General features: G+C 38.1%; 1 protein-coding gene across 8 annotated transcripts in view; it reads left to right on the forward strand.

Moving 5' to 3' along the window:
* LOC102225212 (multiple epidermal growth factor-like domains protein 11) overlaps positions 1 to 20,430 on the forward strand; it is a 112,340-nt gene that overhangs the window by 58,472 nt on the left and 33,438 nt on the right. For all 8 annotated transcript variants that reach the window (XM_023326426.1, XM_023326447.1, XM_023326473.1 and 5 more), the window contains 5 exons: positions 12,463 to 12,709; positions 12,805 to 12,925; positions 13,472 to 13,608; positions 14,895 to 15,107; positions 16,411 to 16,585. In XM_023326426.1, the coding sequence (XP_023182194.1) occupies positions 12,463 to 12,709; positions 12,805 to 12,925; positions 13,472 to 13,608; positions 14,895 to 15,107; positions 16,411 to 16,585 (893 nt within the window). The remainder of the gene's footprint in view (positions 1 to 12,462; positions 12,710 to 12,804; positions 12,926 to 13,471; positions 13,609 to 14,894; positions 15,108 to 16,410; positions 16,586 to 20,430) is intronic.

Consider the following 20,430-nt stretch of genomic DNA (forward strand, 5'->3'; position numbering starts at 1 on the left):
ATATGTAGTACTAAGAAACTATCTTCTCAAAAAATCCTCAACACAAACCTTATTTTGAGGAAATTAATTAAGAACAACAAGTTCACAATGCCAAGCAGAACGAAAGATAAAATATCATTTTTCAAAAATATTGAGAAAACAGTAATAGGCTACTACATTAGGCTTGTTTCTTAACCATAGTTTTGTAATTAATTATCTGATACGTTTTGGCACTGTATGCACTTTGTATAGAACTTTTTTGATTTTATACAATGTTAGACCGGGTCGCTCTTGAAAATAAGAATTAGGTTTCTCAATGACATTTACCCTGTATAAATAAAAGGTCAAGTAAAAAAAAGAAACTAACCACCTTTGGCACTTATTGATTGTTATTTACAGCCAAAACAAACCTTTTGTTACACAACTGAAACTAGCTAACTGAGCTTTCTTTAACATTATCCACAATAAAAAAAGTGTACACTCTAAACAGTAAGCTGATCAGATTTCTCAGTGCACTTCCAATCAAAATGACTGTTTTTATTTAAGTTTGAGATGCATATTGTTATGCTTGTTCTCGGATCACCTATGCATGTTTGGGTATATGAGCCCCCACCTCAGCTCTGATTCCTTTTTATTGCTTTTGTCTTGTGGCACACAGAGCAAGGGTTTTGTTTTCCGCAGGACAGGGTGAAGGGTAAATAATTAATTGGAAGGAGCAGTGGGCTGTGTAACAATTTGCTGATCCAGAGAATTTCATGAGCCGTGTGAGGTTCTCTTGAACAACTGACTGGTTTATACTGCTCTGAGGCAAAGAATCTTTTTCCAGCCTGCCTGCATTACTGCTCAGCGCGACTAACTTTATTAAAAAGGCGAGGGACGCCCTTTTAAGTATGTTCACTTTTAAGTGCTTATTTGGAATGCTGCACAAGATGACCTCGGCCCTGTATGCCTTGATCAACCACTGGAGCTGTTAACCCTGTTAGGGCTGTCCTGTAGAGGGATCTAGCTGGCACCTGCTGCACTTTTATCGATTCAAGCTAACATCCTTAGTAGAACACAGACAAATTATCAGATCCTCGTCTGGATAAACAACTGAGCAGGAGCTTTTAATCAGTAATGCATAGTTCTAAAAGGATTACATTGGTCTCTCATTAGTTTTGAGTCTCCAAATAAGCAGCCGTCAAATGCTGTTAGTTTTCAGCCAACTGCACGGTGGTGTAAGGAGTGAGCACATGGAAAAGAAGCAAAGTGCACATAGTGTCGCTGTGTTGTTTTGTTAGCTTGAAGCTCTGCTCTTCTCCCCCCGGGGAAATATGAACACACAGAGCCTTGGTCGGCTAAGATGAATTAGGGCAGGACAGAAGACACGCCCAACAGCAGACGCTGTAGCAGGTTGTTATTCCAATTCACCAGAATGACCCACATGACTATTGGCAGCGGGGCTTTTTTTTCCACAGCATGTTTAGAATCCCATTTTTCAAACTCTTGTGAATGCATCTTTAAGTTTTTACTTGGTTTTCTGAGGACTAAAAAATAACTGTTTTTCAGACGTCAGCAGAACAGAAAGGGGACGGTGGCTTTTCTCCAAACTTATTGGCAGCTTTTACAGCCTCAGTTTTTAACAATACTGGGAGACATCTATCACTAAGTACAAACTCCTCACTTTACACAACAATCATCTCCTTCTCTCTAGACCCTGAATAAGACCTGTCTGCTTTTCACTCTCTTTCTCTGCACCATTGAGTCAGGAAGGTGGGATGAATAGCTTAATGTGAGTCAGGCTTTTATTGAATAACTCCAGTGTTAGAAAAAGCAGAGCAGTGGGTAGTTTTGTGTCAGTTAAATTGCAGGGAAATTGTTTCAGTTCTGTTCAAGAAAAAGCTTTTAATAAAAAAAAAGAACAGTGTCAAAAGGAGACGGGTGTTTTTATAATACTATCCTAGGTAGTGATTTGTTGGTACCGTGTCTAGCCATTAAGCATGATTTCAAAATTTATGTGTAGTTGGAAAAAATCACCAGAAAATTTGTGTTTTCAAGTGCAAATCAAAAAAGCGAAAAGTTGTTTGGTGAGACTCCATGCAGTTGCTACAAGATGTATTGGTTCATGTGGGGTCCACAATTTCAGTCGATCAAAAAGCAGAATCAGTACTGAATTGTTTTACTGCATTAGACTAATGAGACACAACTGATTTCATTAGATTTTCATTGATTGTCCATTTTTATGATATTTTTATGTCATTTTATGGATTTTTCTTCTATAGACTCCAAGTCATGTGACCAAAAAACTTCAAATTCTAAATTGTATTGCAAGTTGAACCTCAAACACAAGTGAGGGAACTAGAGTGGAGAATGTAATATTTTGTTTTTGATTTTTAAAGAGACCATACCAAAAAAATTAACTTGGGTCATTTTTTTTTTTTTTACAAATTGAAATATTGTCTGCATACCCATAACTCCTTAACTTGGTTGTACAAAAATAAAATTATCAGCCGTTTTATTTTACAATATTGCAAATGTATCATCATCCTTCTGGAAGGTGAATCTCTCCCCAAGTCTCAAACTTTTTACAGCCTCTAAAAGCTTTTTGTTATTCTTTTTCTTTCTGAGATTCCACTCTATTTAGTCATTAATCTTCCCATCTCCTCTGACCAGCTGCCATATTAAAAATAGGTGCCCAAATGAAGTCTTTATCTGTACTATATAATTTCATCTTGAAATTTGTTGGCACCATGTCCCATCATGACGCTTGATTTCAAAATTACTGCGTATAACAGAAAAAGGAGGAAAAAAAATAGAAACTAGAGGTGCAAAGTGCAAATCACTTTGTACTTACGGAACTGGAACTTACGGTTGGATTCTTTTCATACGGAAATGAAGGAATTTAATCAAGACAGTGAGTCATGCTACTTTTCTGTGCTATGAATTATACTAAAGTAAGTGTGGAGGAATGGGTTCTCAGGCATTATGTCTTTCTTTTCTTTCGTTAAGTCATCTCTCAAATGTCTGCAGACTGCGTTATGTGACAGTGACTCAGGCCACAGGGAGTGAGGTTGGGCTGTATGCCAAATTTTCCTGCTCCAGTAATGTCGATTTTCTTTTTCCTGTTGGAGATGTGAAAGTAGCAAGCAGCCGTCACTACCAGCAACCTCAAGTGGCCACCATTTATACTAAATGTGATTGGACTGTAATTGAAGTTTTCTTTTGTCTTGAATCCAGCTGTATAAATTGGAGCACAAAACTCAGCATGGGGAGAAAAGTTCTCTGTTTAAAGAGATTGACTCGCATACAAATTTTCAGTTTAGCCTTGCAAAGATTATGGCAGCTCTCTGCAGTGGAGACTTATGGAGAACTGTGGTGAACATAGAAGCCAAGTCCAGGAAGCCAGCTGCTGAAGCCAGCCACTGATTATGCAGACACTTGAGTAAACTTCAAAGCTCAGCTACCACCATGATGGCTCTCTCAGCCGGTTCTTTGGAAGTTTCAACCTGCCTGTAGCCCTCATCATGATCTGTTTTGTTACACCCAAGGGGATTTTGTCCCGCCTTCTTGGGATTGGACCTTTTTCTCTGTGTGTGAGGTTATCTACGTTTTGACTGTTATCAACACCAATAGTCCAGGTTGTAAGGTGTGTGTTTTCTCTGGTGAGGTACACTGACCCAGGTCAGACCACTTAATGGGATGGATTGCAACTTCTCGGGATTCAGACATGAGTGGGATTTCCTGCCCACACACCTCAAACCCGCAGGGGTCCCTATCACTGTACACAATTTAGGTGTACCCTCTAGAAAGCGAAGCCTTTATGCTAGATGTTTCCTCCCTTTGCTTTCTCTCTCTGTGTTTCCGCCTGCAGCTCATCATGAACTCTGACTCCTTAATCACAGTTAAATGCTGTCAGAGCTGGGAAGAGAGAGACTGCTGGCTAAAGTTGGAGAACCTCTGCTTAGTTGAGAGGCGGTGAAATAATGGGTTTTGCTGGGAGTGTGCTGAGGCTGTTAGCTGTAAACTAAAGAAGGTTTAAGGCTCAAACTGGTAATGTTGTTTAGGCTCCAAAGGATTAAAAATCAAGACTTTTGTTCTGTTTTTTATGTATTGTATCTTTTGCGATATGCAGTTCCCTACGAAAGCATGCATCCCTCATGAACCTTTTCACAAACTTTATTGTCTTTTGTGTTTTGTCTGTTTTGGTGGTGGTAGGATCGTGTAATAGACCACCACAAAGTTGTGCATGTCTGTGAAGTTGAAGACTCTTTTTTTGTATTTGAACTTACCAATCTTAAGTAGTAAGCCACATTTTGCTGATTATAGCTGCAAGTCTTTGGGTGTCTCTACCAGTTTTGCACATCAGGGCACTGATATGCTTGCCCATTTTCCTTTGTAAAATAGCTTTGGCTCAGTAAATATGTCCTCTTCTGACAAGAATAGGAGGACAAATAGGTCTGAAACTAAACTAGGTCTGAAAAATATTAGGCAAGACAAGGCAAGGCAAGGCAACTTTATTTATATAGCACCTTTCAGCCAAAGACAATTCAAAGTGCTTGTACAAAGAAGTTAAAAACAACATACAACAGAATAAAAATAAACAAAATAAACATTACAAATTTGAATATAGTTTAAAAAATATATAAAAATTTAAGAATAGGCAATGTCAAATAAGAAGGTTTTTAACCTTGTTTTAAATAAACTCAAGGTAGGGGCAGTCTTACAGTGAGCAGGAAGCTTATTCCAGAGTGTTGGAGCATAAAAGCTAAAAGCTGCTTCATCGTGTTTAGTTCTGACTCTCAGAAAGGTTAGAAGGTTTGATTCTGATGATCTTAAAGGTCTGAGTGGTATATATGGTTGAAGAAGATCAGAAATGTAGTCTGGGTTTCTATTATGAAGTGCTTTGTAAACCATTAAGGAGATTTTAAATTCTATTCTTCGAGCAACAGGCAGCCAGTGAAGGGATTTTAGAACTGGACTTATATGTTGATCTCTTTTTGTTTTAGTTAGGACTCTTGCAGCAGCATTTTGGAGAAGCTGGAGCAGTCTTATTGCTTTTTTTGATAATCCAGTAAAAATTCCATTGCAGTAATCGAGTCTACTAAAAACAAAGGCATGAACTAATTTTTCAGAGTCTTGTGGGGACATGAGTCGTGTAATTTTAGCAATATTTTTTAGATGGTAGTATGATGTTTTTATGATAGATTTGATGTGGTTATTAAAGTTCAGATCAGGATCCATGATCACCCCCAGATTCTTGGCTTCGTCAGAACATTTTAATCCAATGGACTGAAGGTGGGTGATTATATTTAATCTATGCTCTTTTGGTCCAAACACTAATATTTCAGTTTTATTTTTATTTAGTTGGAGAAAATTTTGGCCCATCCAGGAGCTATATTAGGAGCTAAAACATTGACTTTGTTGTCCTTAAGCCACTTGACTATATTTTCATTCATATATTTCTGGCCATGCTCATTTCATCCAACTCCAATCCTTTAGATCTCACTCTACACCGGCTGATTCATGTGTTCATGATCTCTCTGTTCTTCCTCTTCTATCTACCGCCTGTTCCCTCTGTCCACCTCAGCACTGTGAGAGAGCAGAGCCTTTTCTCACTCTGCTCCCCAACTAAAGAACTCTCTACCTCCAGATATCTGTGATATTGAGTCTATTCTTTCAAAATGCAACTCAAGACCTGTTAAAGTTAGTGTTTTCATTCTAATCTCATTTGTAAATTTCATTGTTTTTCCTTTTTCTACATCTGCGTTTATTTTTTATCATATTCTTGTATTGTTTTTTTTTTTCTTGTAGTGTCTTTTGGTGTCTAAAGACACTAATGAATAAAATGCATAATTAAAAAATGCATTATTTATAACCACTTTGGCGGTTTGCTCAGGGTTATTGACCATTTGGATAACCAATCTGCGTTCAATTTCTTGGCTGATGTCTATAGATGTTGCTTTGGAAAGGCACAGCATATTTCTTGTACTTTTATACAGCATTATATATTTCTTGTACTTATTTTGTAGCTACTGTATATTTCTTACACTTTTTCAAGACACTGTATATTTCACACAAGCATAATTCTTTTCACATTATACCATCTATTTTCTTAAGAGTACTAGTTCCAAATGCAACAAAACAGCCCCACAACATGATGCTGCCACCCCAATACTTCAACATTTAGAATGACACAAGCATCCACATTTTGGACCAAAATACATAAATGTCTGAAAAACTAAATCTGTCTGTGGAGTCATTCCCAACATTTCTTTATTTGAATTTCAGTTTATTTCATAAGGGACAATGCATATTAATCATCATGAGTACATTAAGACAACCATGTTTGCCGGTTTCAAGGACCACAAGGGCTAGTTTTCATCTGTCCACTGGCAGGTTAATGATAAATTAAAAAACAATTCATACACATGTAACATATCAATTATAAGAAATAGTTTATAATACAACAAGTTGGCATTTATAATAAGCATTTCACGCCCATGAAAACAAACATAAGGCATTCTTTTAATTCAGATATATTAATTTAACACCTTAACTGTCACCCCAAATGTTAGTCAGCATATTAGCCAAGTGTCCTCATAACAGCGAAGGACTTTTAAAACATGAATGACCAAAAGAGACTTTCAGAGTGATTATTTGCAATCCCCTCTGCTAGCTGGTCTTGTGGTTATATTTGATTGTAATTGAGCAGAATAGTTTAAAGGAGGTGGACCCATTCAATGAAGCACTTTGTATGTAAGTGTAATATCTGAATAGGTGATAATATTATCTCAACTCAGAAATTTATACTTACTTAATATTTTACAATGACGATATGAGTTAGATTTTTTTATCCAGAGTTTTGAAAGTCTAATTATAAAATCTTTCTATTGGCTGTAATGTGATCCTGCTCGCCTGGGACCTGCTCGTCAAGCAATAGGTTATTTGGGAAGAAATTGTGGCGTTAAAGTATTTTTTTGAAGCTTCTACTGTGAAATTACTGCTTGCATATATTTTTGGAACAATTTAATACAGCACCTGATCTAAACAATGTTCCCAAAGATGATGCAGCTTCACAAATCTTTTCTTGACATCTTGGCTGATTTCTTTTGACTTTCCAATCATGTCAAACCAGAAAGCAATGTATGTCAGCTGTGACATTAAAATAATCCATGATTTAGGCAAGTGTGCCTCCAACTAACTCAAATATGTCAGTTAACCTATCAGAGGTCTCCAAAGCTCTGCCCAACAATGGGATTTTTCTCATCATTCAAGGAGACAGTAATCATTTTGCATGTAAACATCTGTATTAGTACCTCCATTACTGTTTCAAGTTGTTTGCTATCAGGTTTCTTGCAGGATTGCCCCATAGATAGAGCTCCATTGTTCTTCCCATCAACTTTGACCAGTTTCCTTCGCTCTACTAAGAAAATCAGCCCCACAGCATGATGCTGCCAACCTAATGTTCCCCATAAAGAGAGTGTGCTTTTTGCTCAATGTTAGTTTTCTGCTACAAGTACAATTTTACAAGTACAACTAAACAGGCTATTTAGTTCAGTTTTAATTTTCACATTTGGTTTGTCCCCCATATGGCTAGTGTCAAACTGCAAACACTACACAGTTAATGATTTTCTTTAAAAAAACAACAAAACAAAACAACAACTTTGTTCTTGTTACTCTTGCTTTTACTTTTGACACACTACAGGTCAAATTTGTAGAATCAAGACTAACAGCTGCCCTGTCCACAGATTGTCACAGCTGAGATTGGAACTCTGTGGCTCCACCACAGTTACCATGGGCCTCTTGGCTGTTTTCCTGATTACTACTCTCTATGCCTGACCTGTCAGCAGGGGCGCAACTACATATTTTTGAGGTGGATGCGAACATCTCACCCCCCACCCCTCACCCCGACATAAACTTGACCAGTGAGCCAAAGAGCCGCTTCTGTTAGCCTGTGTCTGCAGGTCTGAGGCATTTTGTTAGCATGTCTTCTATCATTCTTATAGCTTGATAAGAAGCCTTATCCAAACTGGCAGCCCACATTAATAAAATGGTGAAATAATATTGACCACAAAACACTATATTTATAAAAGAAATCAAAATTTTTCCTACACAATCCTAACAAACGTTTTTAATCTTCTTTTCACAATATTTATTTACTATTAATCTAGTTGTATGATTTGTTCTTTAAATTGCCATTCATATTATTTTTGGTCTCAGGAAATGATTGAGGGATGAAGAGACTGATGTCTGGTTCTGTAGGTTCTGACGGGTCTGCGGTTCCTCTCCTGATCCATTCTGTCTGATATCAAACAACCCACTGTGCGCCACTGAATATCACCGACATATTTATTTTAATGCCCCTATTAAACTTCACTGATTGTTTAGCCTGTCTTCCCACTACCATCTGTATTTTTGCCAGAGGTTTTATTTCTAAGGACAGTGTGGTATCGGGTGGACATTTTAAAAAGACACTGGTTGATAGCAGCTCACTGCGGCTGTGGCCATCTCTAGGTAACCATGACAACAGCATCAGTTTGTGGGGTCCTATTTAGGTCCCGCAACGACAATTTAGCTGATCCTAATATTTCCCGTGTTTTGTTTTGGTCATTATTATTACACTTATTGTTGAGATGTGTGTAATAGGTGTGTCTATCAGACATTATAGCAATACGGAATAAATCGCGTCCCGTATTGGACAACAACCGCCTGTCATTTTAGGCTAGCTTATGCTAACCTGAATATTTACAACTCTATTGTTGATACACTGACATTACTTACCTACTGTCTTTCAACCACTTTGAAAAGCTTTTCTTTGTCTCTCCAACATCTTTTTTCTTCCCCCTCTTCTGTTTTCTGTTTTGTGCCCCGGAGTTTTTTCTGCGCCCCATATTTAGCTCCCTGTTGTCGAGGCATTACTACAAATTTAAAGAAAAAAAACGCCCCTCAGCGCATTCTCAAAGGGATGCTGCCCACGCTACCTGTACGGGAGGGGAGAGCGGCTGGCAGGGAGGGGGGCACCTAATCAGTGCTGTTCCTTTGTTATTGATCATTTCAAACACAAACGGCTGTTAAGTACATGAAATGCTGACTAGAAAAAAAAATTCCCCACATCATTTTTGCGCCCCCTCTAGTGCAGCGCCCCTATGCGTTGCATGCACTGCATAGCCACCTTTTGCGCCACTGCCTGTCAGCTTTGACTAGTTTGCATTTGGACCACACGTGAGACAGTACTTAATGAGATTGTCAATCTTACACTACTATTTTCTAATCTGAACCTATTTTAAACTTCTCAGCAACCTTATCCTTGACCCGTCTGTTTTCAATAAGATGTTTGTAAGAAGTACACTTTTTAAGTGACTTTTGAACTGTATTTCATTTAGGGGTAGTTAAATATAAACTGAAACCACTTGTTAAAAATCGTTATTTATTAAACATTTGAAAATACATGTGTTATTTCACTTCTCCTTCACAATTACTTCTAACTTTTGTTGATCTATAATTTATTTAGTCTCTTTTGAAATAAAGAGACAAAATATAGAGAATCTACTTTTGCAAGACACTGTATATGTAACAGTACAAAATGCCCCTCACTGTTATTGTGATTCAGATTTGGATTGAAAACATTAGTTATGATGCCTCTAGTTATGTGGCCTGCCTATTTTTCTGATGTGCTTAGGGAACACTGATGAGTGCTTATAGACCGCTAAACAGAGTTGCAGCTAAGCTGCTCATCCATTACCACAACTGCCCGAACACACCTCAGATTTAATGTGCCAGGGTCGTTTGCGTGGCAGCAGCTCAGCCTTCAGGGAGCTCATTCATGGCAAAATGCAGGCCAGAAGCAGATTAGATCAAAATTAGTGTGAGCCTTGTAATGCGGCCTCTAGTCTGTCCAGCCGGCTGAAGTAATACTGCACTTGGCCGGTGTTTAGAGACCCCCTTCGGAGCAGACCTGTCCGCATCAGGGAAGAGTTGATCATCATCCTGCTGTGTACCTGGAAAAAACAGGCTTCAGTGCCTTCCATGAAAGAGGGTTCATTAGGCTCCTACTCTGACTGATCACAGCTTTGGCAAAGCGAGCATACGAGGAGGGGTGAGAAGTGTCTTTACATTTACAACTGAGGCTGCAATGATGTGGAAATCGATGATTGAGTATTTGCCTCTCTCTCTGTTGTGCTGGTTAGGATCTCAAGCTGGGCTTCTATGTGAAGCAATACAGCGCTGGTAATGCAGCTACTGATGGAGAGACATAAAGTCAGAACAATCACGTAAATCATAGAGCTTCTCAAAAGAGCAATTACCCTGGTGGGAGTGAGAACTGTCCTCAAACCCATCTCAGAGCTGATTGTTCATCACTAAGGAGGCCGGTGCTCATTTAACCTTGAAAATTAGCAGTTTGCTTGCAGTTATAGATTTTATTGAGTTTTTGTAAACAGACCAATTCCTGGTGGAATGAGTTTGTTTTACATCATTCCCTCATGTACTATTAGGCAATGTCAGTGAGCTCTAGATAACGCCTTATTATAGCTTAATCGTTTTACAGGCAGATGGACAATTTTTGCTGTTTACTGGTGCTTACACTTCCAAACACTTTACATAGTTGTCATGGACCATATACTCGACTGTGGCCTCATCTAGGTGTTAATTCTGGCTCAACCTTTCCACGCTGTCAGTCAGTAAGCAGAGATGCACTGGTCACAATATTGTTGCTGATTTCTATTTTTTGAAACTCTTTGAGAGGAATGGGTCTTCCATCCATTGTCTTGTCCTTGCATGGTCGCAGGGGGATAGTGCCAATATCCAACAGCTATTGGGTGAGAGGCAGGGTACACCCTGGACCCTGGAAAATAGTATTGTAAGATTGACACATTTTGTCCAATTCCAATCACTCTGCAGGAACTATAATTCTGTAGGAGGCTTGTTGTAATAAGACAAAAATATAGCATTGAACATATGCTAGTTATTATTTATTTATATTGGGAGCAGATGTGAAGGTATGCAGTGTGTGTCTGAAAACAGTCTCTGTAAAATAGGGTTTTCTGACTATTTTAAGCAGAGACAAATGATTAGGAAACTTGCATTTTAAATTGTCAAGCATCTTATATCAGCAGTTAGCATGGCTAGGAAAACTGCCACATTTGTGTGTATTCTCTAAATAATATGGAACATTTCCCAACTTCTAAGATTTCTAAGAGGACCACCGTTTCTACTAGACACATGTAATAGGTTCTACCTTGCATTTTTTCTGCCAAACCTTTTGCTCTCTTTCACTCCCTTACAGTCAGGATGAACTGCAGAGTTGTCATGGAAGTAATGTTTTTTAATAAAGTTCTTTCATAGTTCTGCTTATTTTGATTTTATTAGTAATTATTTAACTAACTTAAACTCACACATTACATCCTGACCAAAGAGTGTCTTTGTTACAGTGATCTAGTGTTTGTATATGATGAGTTGACGATTCGCAAACTGGTTTGGTTTCAATCAACAGTCCAATTCTGTGTGTGTTTCAGTCAATATTTACTGCGTTTAAAATTTCTTTGTCTGTTTTATACCTTACCTTGAAGCCACTTTTCTTTTTACAATACAGTCAGCACACACAGGATTTAGCATGTTGTCTCTGGACATTTTTGTGATAATTTAGCAGACATAACAACAAAATAAATCCAGATTGCTTGTATATCATTTTGATTATAAGAGAGTTAACCTATGACTTTTTCCTCCTGAATAGAACTTGATATTTTTAAGCATACTAGCTGACAGTTTCTTAATTGAAGTCAATTAATAACCGCTTTATTGTTCTTTTGGAAACTTACTGACTGAATGGTCAGAGAGAAGCATTTCAAACTGTTGCTTCTCTGGTTGTCTTTGCTCTTTCTGCCACTCTTAAAGAAATGAACAAAAAAACAATGAACTACAATAGAAACTTCAGTGTAGTGTTATAGTTTTAAGGATTGGAGTTTGAGACTTCAATTAATTGCTTATAAAGCAAAGCAAAAGTCAGTCTGGTCAAGTTTAAATGAGGTGAAACGCAGAAGTCTAAAATATAAATTAAAGTCCTCACTAAGCTGAACTGAGTTTCTGCTGACTTCATGTCCACAGACGCTCACATACTCAGCGTGTGCCTTGAAATTGGTGTGGCTCCAAAAATCCAAATTTGCCACTTAAAAAATACACAGATAAAATTTTAGCTTCAATTCAAGCATATAATTCCTTGACAAATATTACAGATCTTATGCTTTTATATAAAAGTCAGGCTTTTCACACTTGTATTTATTAGAATATAATTACAGAAATTGAACTTGAAATAAAAACTCTGGTTGAGTAGATTAATTTCTTGACATTTTTTATTTATAATGTTTTAAGGAGAATATTAATGAATAGTTTAATTACTTTTCGTTGTTTAAATGACTACTGTGATTTCAAGAACAAATAGAATAACTTTTTTTTTTAATTATTTTGATGTTCTGACCTTTTTAATCCTTTTTATTTTTGTGCCCGCAGGCTGTGAGAGTGACTTCTGGGGACCTCACTGCAGTAATCGTTGCCAGTGCCGAAATGGGGCTAAGTGTAACCCTATAACAGGAGCTTGTGTGTGCACGGATGGGTACCAGGGGTGGCGTTGCGAGGACCTGTGTGAGAATGGTTACTATGGCAAGGGGTGTCTGCTGCCCTGCCAGTGTCTCAATGGTGCCACGTGTGACCATGAAACAGGAGAGTGCATTTGTGCATCAGGATACACAGGAGCTTTGTGAGTACCAAAAACACACTTGCTACTTTCCTGCTTTCTGAGACAAAATATTGGTGTACATTACGAGACTTGATGCCTGACATGTGTGGTGGCAGCTGCGGGGAGCGGTGCCCCTCCGGCAGCCATGGACCGCAGTGTGAGCAGCGCTGCCCCTGTCAAAATGGAGGAACATGTCACCACATTACGGGAGACTGTTCCTGCCCTGCTGGTTGGACGGTAGGTCACAAAAAGAGCAAAATGTAACAAAAGAGGAATGCCTCAGAGAAGAAAATGATTGAATGTCATTGGGCTTATGTTTATGACTACCCTTGTGTTTCTTCATAAAAGAAAAAAGAAAACATTTTTCTTTGCATTTTTTAAGTTATGTTGGATGATAATCTTTTACACAACCCTTCATAAATATGTTTCTTCTTTTATTGTAGGAAATTAAATTTTTCCAGTGTAGAAAAAAAACCCATAATAAAAAAGAATTGCTTTTACAACATCCTTGTGCTACAATTACTACAGCCTTAGTAAGTCTAAAACAAATGTTGCAAATGTTGTTGTAATTTGTGTTTTTATTATTGTTTTTATGGCCATGTAATACCTCTTTGCCAGATCATTCTATATTTAAATTTGATATGTACCATGGGTGCCAAACAGTGTCAGTGAGATTGTATTTGTATTTGACAGTAGTTGCATACATATCTGCAGACGTTGACCGTTTAGGCTCAGACATTAACATTTGTGTTCAGAGTATTTATATAGTCTTGTCCTTTAAAGGGTTTGGTGTGCGCTCAGCCCTGCCCTCTGGGCAAATACGGCATCAACTGCAGCAAAGACTGTTCCTGTCGCAATGGTGGCCTGTGCGACCATGTCACTGGAAAGTGCCAGTGTACAGCTGGATTCAGTGGACGCAGGTAAACAGCTGATGCCTAAACACATCATTCGTTTGTCGTTCTGGGAATTACTCAGAGCAAACTTTCTCACTTATGCTTTAAACCGTAGGTCAGACAATGACATGGTGTATTAATATTTTGATCTGGCGCAAAACGATGAGTTTAAACAGACACTCATTGACCTATTCCCATTGTTAATTTCCAAATGAGGCATAAATCCGGCTTCTGTTTTAAAAGATAAAGGTAACGCAATAAAATCTCTCTCTCAGGAGAAATGAGCATTTATTAACATCCATTACTCCATCTGAAGGTGCACTGGAAGCTTTTAATAGGGGTGTTTATGCCTAATTAATCTTGTACTGCATCCTGGCCAGAAAGGTTTCATGTCTGGAGGCCTCATACAAATTCACTCCTCCCAGCCTGTCCATTGATCTCACCATGGGCTATATGCTGTTTGGGTTCTGCTCATTAATTATAAGTAATGGACTTATATTAAGCCCTCATCAACATACACGGATCTTTTTAGTTTCCCATGCCTGCTGGAGAGGCCCAGGGCAGCCAGCGTTTATTAGTTTGAGTAAAGCAATTGTCTCTTTGATGGAAACATCTCCTTTACAAGACCTTTCTTTTACTTTATTATTTTACAAAATTGCCCTCATTCATTTTGTCAGTGGCAGGTGAATGAACCTGCCAGGAATAATCTGAGATTGCGTTAAACCCCCCAGCCTCTTCTGTCAAGTATAATATTTCAGTTGTCCCCTGATATTACTAAAACTGAGGAAATTCAAACATGAAGCATGGCTTGAACATTTTCTTATGTAATTGAACTATTTGCAACAGCTTTGAGACCAATAACCTACTAATACTGTAAAGAGAAGTAAAAAGAGGACAAAAATCAATTTTCTGTTCTGGTTCAGTTCTTCATGTTGGAAAAACTCTCAAATAATTTTAATTTTCCTGCATGATGATGACTGCCAAGTCTCATCGAGCCCCTGCAGAGACACAGAGGTGTTCGCAGCAGGCTCTACTTTTAGGGATTTTGTGAAAAGTACTTGAAGAAAATTGACCATGCTAGTCTAGATCTTTTAAAGCACATAGCCATATTTTGAATGTTGAAATGTTAATAATATATGTGGTTATTAAAGCTAGAGTTTTACTTAAACATGAAATAGCCACTGAAGTGTTTAATTTTACATTTTTTTGCTTGGCACTGGGTTAAATTATTTATTTTGTAGGTTACTATTGATAATTTTTTATCCTCTCATAGTGCAGCATTTCAGTGTCATTTCTGTGTAACTTTCCTTCAGATGTCAAGAAGACTGTCCTGTGGGCACTTATGGTCCACAGTGCAACCAAAGGTGTGAGTGTCAGAACGGTGCGAAGTGTCACCACATCAATGGAGCTTGTCTGTGTGAAACAGGCTTTAAAGGCCCTAATTGTCAAGAGAGATTCTGTCCTTCGGGCCTTTACGGCCTCATCTGTGACAAGTACTGCCCTTGTAACACCACCAACACTGTGAGGTAAGTGATGACCTCGGTGCATCACTCTTGGCACTGGCTGATAACCGGTGTCAATGTATGCCAAGGTTATACACAGGGGTCCTTTCTGGGGCCACTCAGAAATACAGTACAATCAGAAAGAACAATACATACAAAAATATTGGTGACACCCAGTAATCCTCTGTTCAAGATCTACAGATTCAAGATTCTTTGCTTGAATCACATAACATCATAAATGGAAAGTAACTTCCTTTAACTGCATGGTGAAAAAATAATCTGATAATTTCTTTAGTTCACATCATTACCTTATGCTCATTTCACCCTGCATGTTAAGCCTCATGCTTAGGAAGTTATTTTAGATTCAGATCTTCATTAAAAGAAAGAGATCAGTACAGACTTTAAAACATTCCTCACTAACTAAAAATCATCACAAACTAAAATTCTTCAGGCTTTCATTACCTCACAGTTAGATTACATCAATTCTTTATACCTGGTGCTTCCTCTGTCTCAGTTATCACGCCTGCAGCTTGTTCACAGTGCTCCTCCATGACTTGCCTACTGGTACAGAAGAACAGGACCACATCACCCTAGCCTCTTTGCTTTCATTTTAGGACGCTTCTTATTGTATTTAACATCTTAAATAAGCAAGTCCCATTATTACCGAACCTGTTAATTACCATCTGCACCCCAGAGCTCCCAGATCAACAAACGAATGAATTTAGAAATTTCCCTTGATCCCATCACAAGCATAAGGGAGATAGAGCCAGTTTCTGCTCTATGTCCGTAGAACTGTATCCTACCCAACATGTGCTCATTACGTCCTGGCATTTCCTTTTTTTTTTTATCTTGCTTCATTTTTTCATTTTCTTGATGCAAATTTGGCTGCTTTTACTGAAGGCTTTTAATGAAGGCAACACATATTGTCTTTTGAAAAATTTCAAGTGAAAAAGGACCTCGGTGACTTAACTTCGTCTTGACTTTCCTTAAAGCCAGTGGTCATTCCGAAGTCTGTAGACATCGCAGCCATGTCATCCAGTTAGCTTTTAATCGCGACCTTTGCTTCATTCATAATTCCTCAGCAACATTCATAGTTAATGTAGTGCTAATGCTCTGATTCCAGCAGGAGCTGGGCATCAGCCATAGAAGTCATTACTGAATGAAGGAGAAAAGGGACACTTCATTTATCTGAAACAAGCACATACTGTAGTCTACTGTTGCTGCAGGCATCATACTTTGATCCTGCTTAAATATGAAGAGCTGATCGCTTTGGTGCTTACTCTTCTTACCTTTATCTCCTATTCCTCTCGTTTGGATTTATTTGTAGCTGCCACCCACTATCTGGTGAATGCACATGCTCACCCGGGTGGACAGGGCTGTACTGCAATGAGACCTGCCCTCCTGGATTCTACGGAGAAGGATGCTTTCTGCCTTGCAGCTGCACCAATGGAGCTGACTGTCATCCTGTCACAGGGATCTGTACCTGTGCTCCTGGCTTCATGGTGAGCTTTCTGTTTCCGAAGCACTGCTTATTATTAACAGATTACTGTTTATTTTCTACTGATTTGACATTTCCTCTTATGTTACTTTCAGTTTGACCCTCAGCTGGTTTCTTCAAGACAGTTGTCATTTTGAGTCAACATGGCAATATGAGTCAAACAAGAAACTTAGGTCAAATTTTCCAAATATAAAATAGATGCTTAATAATATAAGAAAGGAAAAAAAGCAGTATAATACCTTTGGTTTTATTAATTTCATATTTACACTTAAAGTTATCAAAAGCTCTTCTGGTTTTCTGGAGCTTATTCAGATCATTTTGGTAGTTTGACTGTTTTCAGTTTAATTTTCACACACTGTCAAAACCATTTTTTTCTTTTAAGTGAAGTTAACTGAGTGTAATTGCTTTTTTATTCTGACAATGTGTTTAGATTCTGATGTATATATATTTAATACTCATTAAATGCTTTTTATTTATGAGCATCACATTTAAAGAGATGGACATAATTCTGTTCAATACACTTTCTGTACTTGAACAACTATAATCTGACTCAAAAACAGGTGCCAATTGTCCCTTTCGCCTGGACTTCAGGCGAAAGGGAAGTCCAGGCGTCTTCAGAATTTACTGAAATCTGCATTTCTGCACAGTCCAGAAATTGCTGCCAAAACTGGAAGAGATTGCACAGGTTTGTAAATTCCCTTCCAAATTTGTTCCTTGAGCTGAGTATAAAAAAAAAAGTACCCAAGGTAACACAATTTGATTCACAAAAAAATATTTAACAACCAAATTGGTTATTCCTAACAAAGTACTTGGTTAAAACTTAAAATAACATAAAAATAGTAGCAAATCAACTACACTATAACTTTTTTTTTTTTCAAAAATCCGGAAGAATGGTTGATCAAAACCTCTTTAAAACATTTTAAAAATGGTTGCTAGGCAGGAAACAGGATCTCCCGTTGCATGCCCTAAAGTGTTATCCTTGTACTTTGTAAGTTTTAGTTCTGAAAGTTGTAAGTTTAATTTATGTTGCATGTTATTTGTGGCTACTGTGAAAAATAGTAATTGAGGCAGAAATATTTTGGAAATGGTCCCAGTTTTTCTTTAGGAGCTTTTTATATACAGACTGTTAAAATCAAGGTGAAAGTATTTTTTGTGTTATTATAGATACGCCTTGTTGCACCGCTGGACATGGATCCACTATAATTCAGTCTCAATTGCGACCCTGTGTGAGTAGCTATGTAATTTTACAAATAGGACTGAATTTATGAAGGGTCAAAGAAACAAGAACAGAGCAAGCTTCGATCTATGTTTTTGTGCCTTGAAAGGAAAAGTTAATCTTTGGTCAGTTCTGTTTTTAGTCCTTCTTTCCTGCAGCCATATTGTCCCCTTTTTACAACTGTCAAATTAGTTGAGTAACTCCAATCAGTTTCGCCATTGTATTTTGTGTTTTGCAATCTGAAGTTACGGAGCAACAGAGACCAGGAGAGTACACATCTGCCAATGTTACATTTCAGTGGAAATTGCCTGTGTCTTACAGCGAGCCTCTGTGGTGAATTGAGCTACCGAGCGGGGCTCCAGACTGTGTCTTAATTTGCTCCACCTGTTCACTGTGGCGGCTGCAGGGAAGGGCTGCCAGATCCATTAAACAGACCTAGAGGGCAGAAGCTGGATAGAAAAGGAGGCAGTCAGATGGGAACAGACACAGCTCATATGGAGAATTTGTGTGTTTATGTGCGGGGAGAGGGGAGGTGAATGTTCATTGTGGTTTTTGGTACTTTTAACAAAGCTGCTGCTCTGCAAACCATTGAAACATATTGTTGTGCATTTATTGGTCTGTAGCTGCTTCCCGTTTGCGTCATATTCATGGTACATGTTTATTATGAGGTGGACCTGTTAAAACGTGGCTGATGATGGTGTTGAGGCTATGATTGCCAGACAAGTCACTTCCTCTGGGGATCGCTTATAAGACTAAGCCTCCCCTCTGCATTTTTTTTGTTCTGGAGTCCCATCGGGGGACAAACCAAGCAAAGTGTTGGAACAGACTGAGCACCGGCACGCTTGATTTAGTCCTGGTAATTGGACATGCTCTTTTTGGCTCAGACAAAGTGATTACATGTTACCTATTCAGGCACTGTCCTTTACAATCTACAGTGCGGGCACAGTGTAACATGCAGTTTCTACGTGCCCTGTCCTCACTTGAAACGGGAAAGTTTTAGGAATCTATTCAGGTTTTCCTTTGTAAATGGGGAAACTAAATCCCATTCCCAACTCTCATCGTGGCTCCCTCTCTTTTGTGCTGCAATAAATTTACTCTGGATTCACACGTCCAGCAGGTAGATGCTCCGCTAAGGAGTGAAACTGATTGGTAATTAGTGGTGCCATTTGCATCAGGTCTCGGTGGATAAAAGCCTAATCAATGTTGTGTCAGGTAAAGGCTTTCTGAAAAAGAAGTACTCCAATTACATTAAAATACTAATAGGTACAAATTTACTGCTGTGGCTAAGGGCGATCTAGGTGTGTTTCTACTTCAGGAACCTTTTCCAGAGGCCAGGATAGTTTTCCGGTGACATTATTTTACCCTTTTTATTTCCACTGCAGGAACCATGACCAAATCGGATTATCAGCGTAGAAATCAACCTCAAAACATGGCTCTGGTAGGGAGGTAGTCCTTTTTGAATGTACCCTGAACCAAAGCTGGAGTTTTGTCATGCTGTGGGCTAAACATCTCTCTGAGTTTCGGTATGCCCATAATTTTGTTTCAGTCATCTCTACAGTTCAAATTTTCTGTCAACTTTAAATTATAAAACAAGAGTAAATAATATTTTTGTTTGCATAAAAAAATTTAAACCCAGCAATTCAAATTAAATGTGATTTTACCGAGTACATTTCAAATACATTTATGAAATCAACAAATATTAGTGGAAATATTGATTTTACTAAGTAAAATAATTAAAGTCTAGGCTTCTGCTTCCAGCCTCTGTGGAGGCATAAACACTCTAGTCAGAGGAATTTTTAGGGACTTAAACTGATAATGCAAGAAAGCTTTGCCGCATTTATTTTCTGAAGTACAAATTAAAACAGTCACTACTCTGCAGAATTGTTTATCATCAACCGATTTTAAGTTTAAGAAGCGGTGTTCTGTAAGTGTGCTGTTATCCTTCCCCTGTGTTTTATTTCAAAAGCTCTACTCATTAAAATGTGTTGATGTCATAAAATTCCTTTAAGGTAGATGTGATTTTAATTCTGTTTTTAATTGCACCTGCTGTGAAATAACTATACTACGGCTAAAACTAAGCTGCAAGCCTCAACAGAGCTTTTTCTTCTTCTCTCATTTCACATAAAGACAAATCTCTGCATTGAGAAAGAAAAAAAACTTTCAAAAGCTACAAGCTTTACTGTAAAGCTGACATCATGTTGTTTCCTAATCAAATCTATCAAGTCCTGTCACATCTTTGATGTGTATGTGTTGCTTTTGATGGATTCCCAGACTAAATAGTGTGTATTTAAGAGTTGGTTCAAAAGTTGATATTTTAGATATTTAACTGCGTCAGGACGGATATGTTATATTTGCTATATTTTTTGTCTGGCTGTGGATATTTTAAAACTTAAAGATCAGCTGACCATCTAGAATACAATTTTTCTCCTCACTTGGTGCACTCAAGGTGACAACAAAGTCACAATGTTGGTCATGCCGTCAGTATAACTTTTACTTTGAACCACCCAAAATCCGAAGGAGAGGTCAGTGCATTTGCATGGTCCAGTGTTAGAATAAGCTATATTATCACTGGATATTTACTAGGATGTTTGATGTATGTATTTACATGACATACATGCTGCGTAATCTCTGCA

The sequence above is a fragment of the Xiphophorus maculatus genome, chromosome 2, assembly GCF_002775205.1.
Source record: "Xiphophorus maculatus strain JP 163 A chromosome 2, X_maculatus-5.0-male, whole genome shotgun sequence".
Classification (NCBI taxonomy): Eukaryota; Metazoa; Chordata; class Actinopteri; order Cyprinodontiformes; family Poeciliidae; genus Xiphophorus; species Xiphophorus maculatus.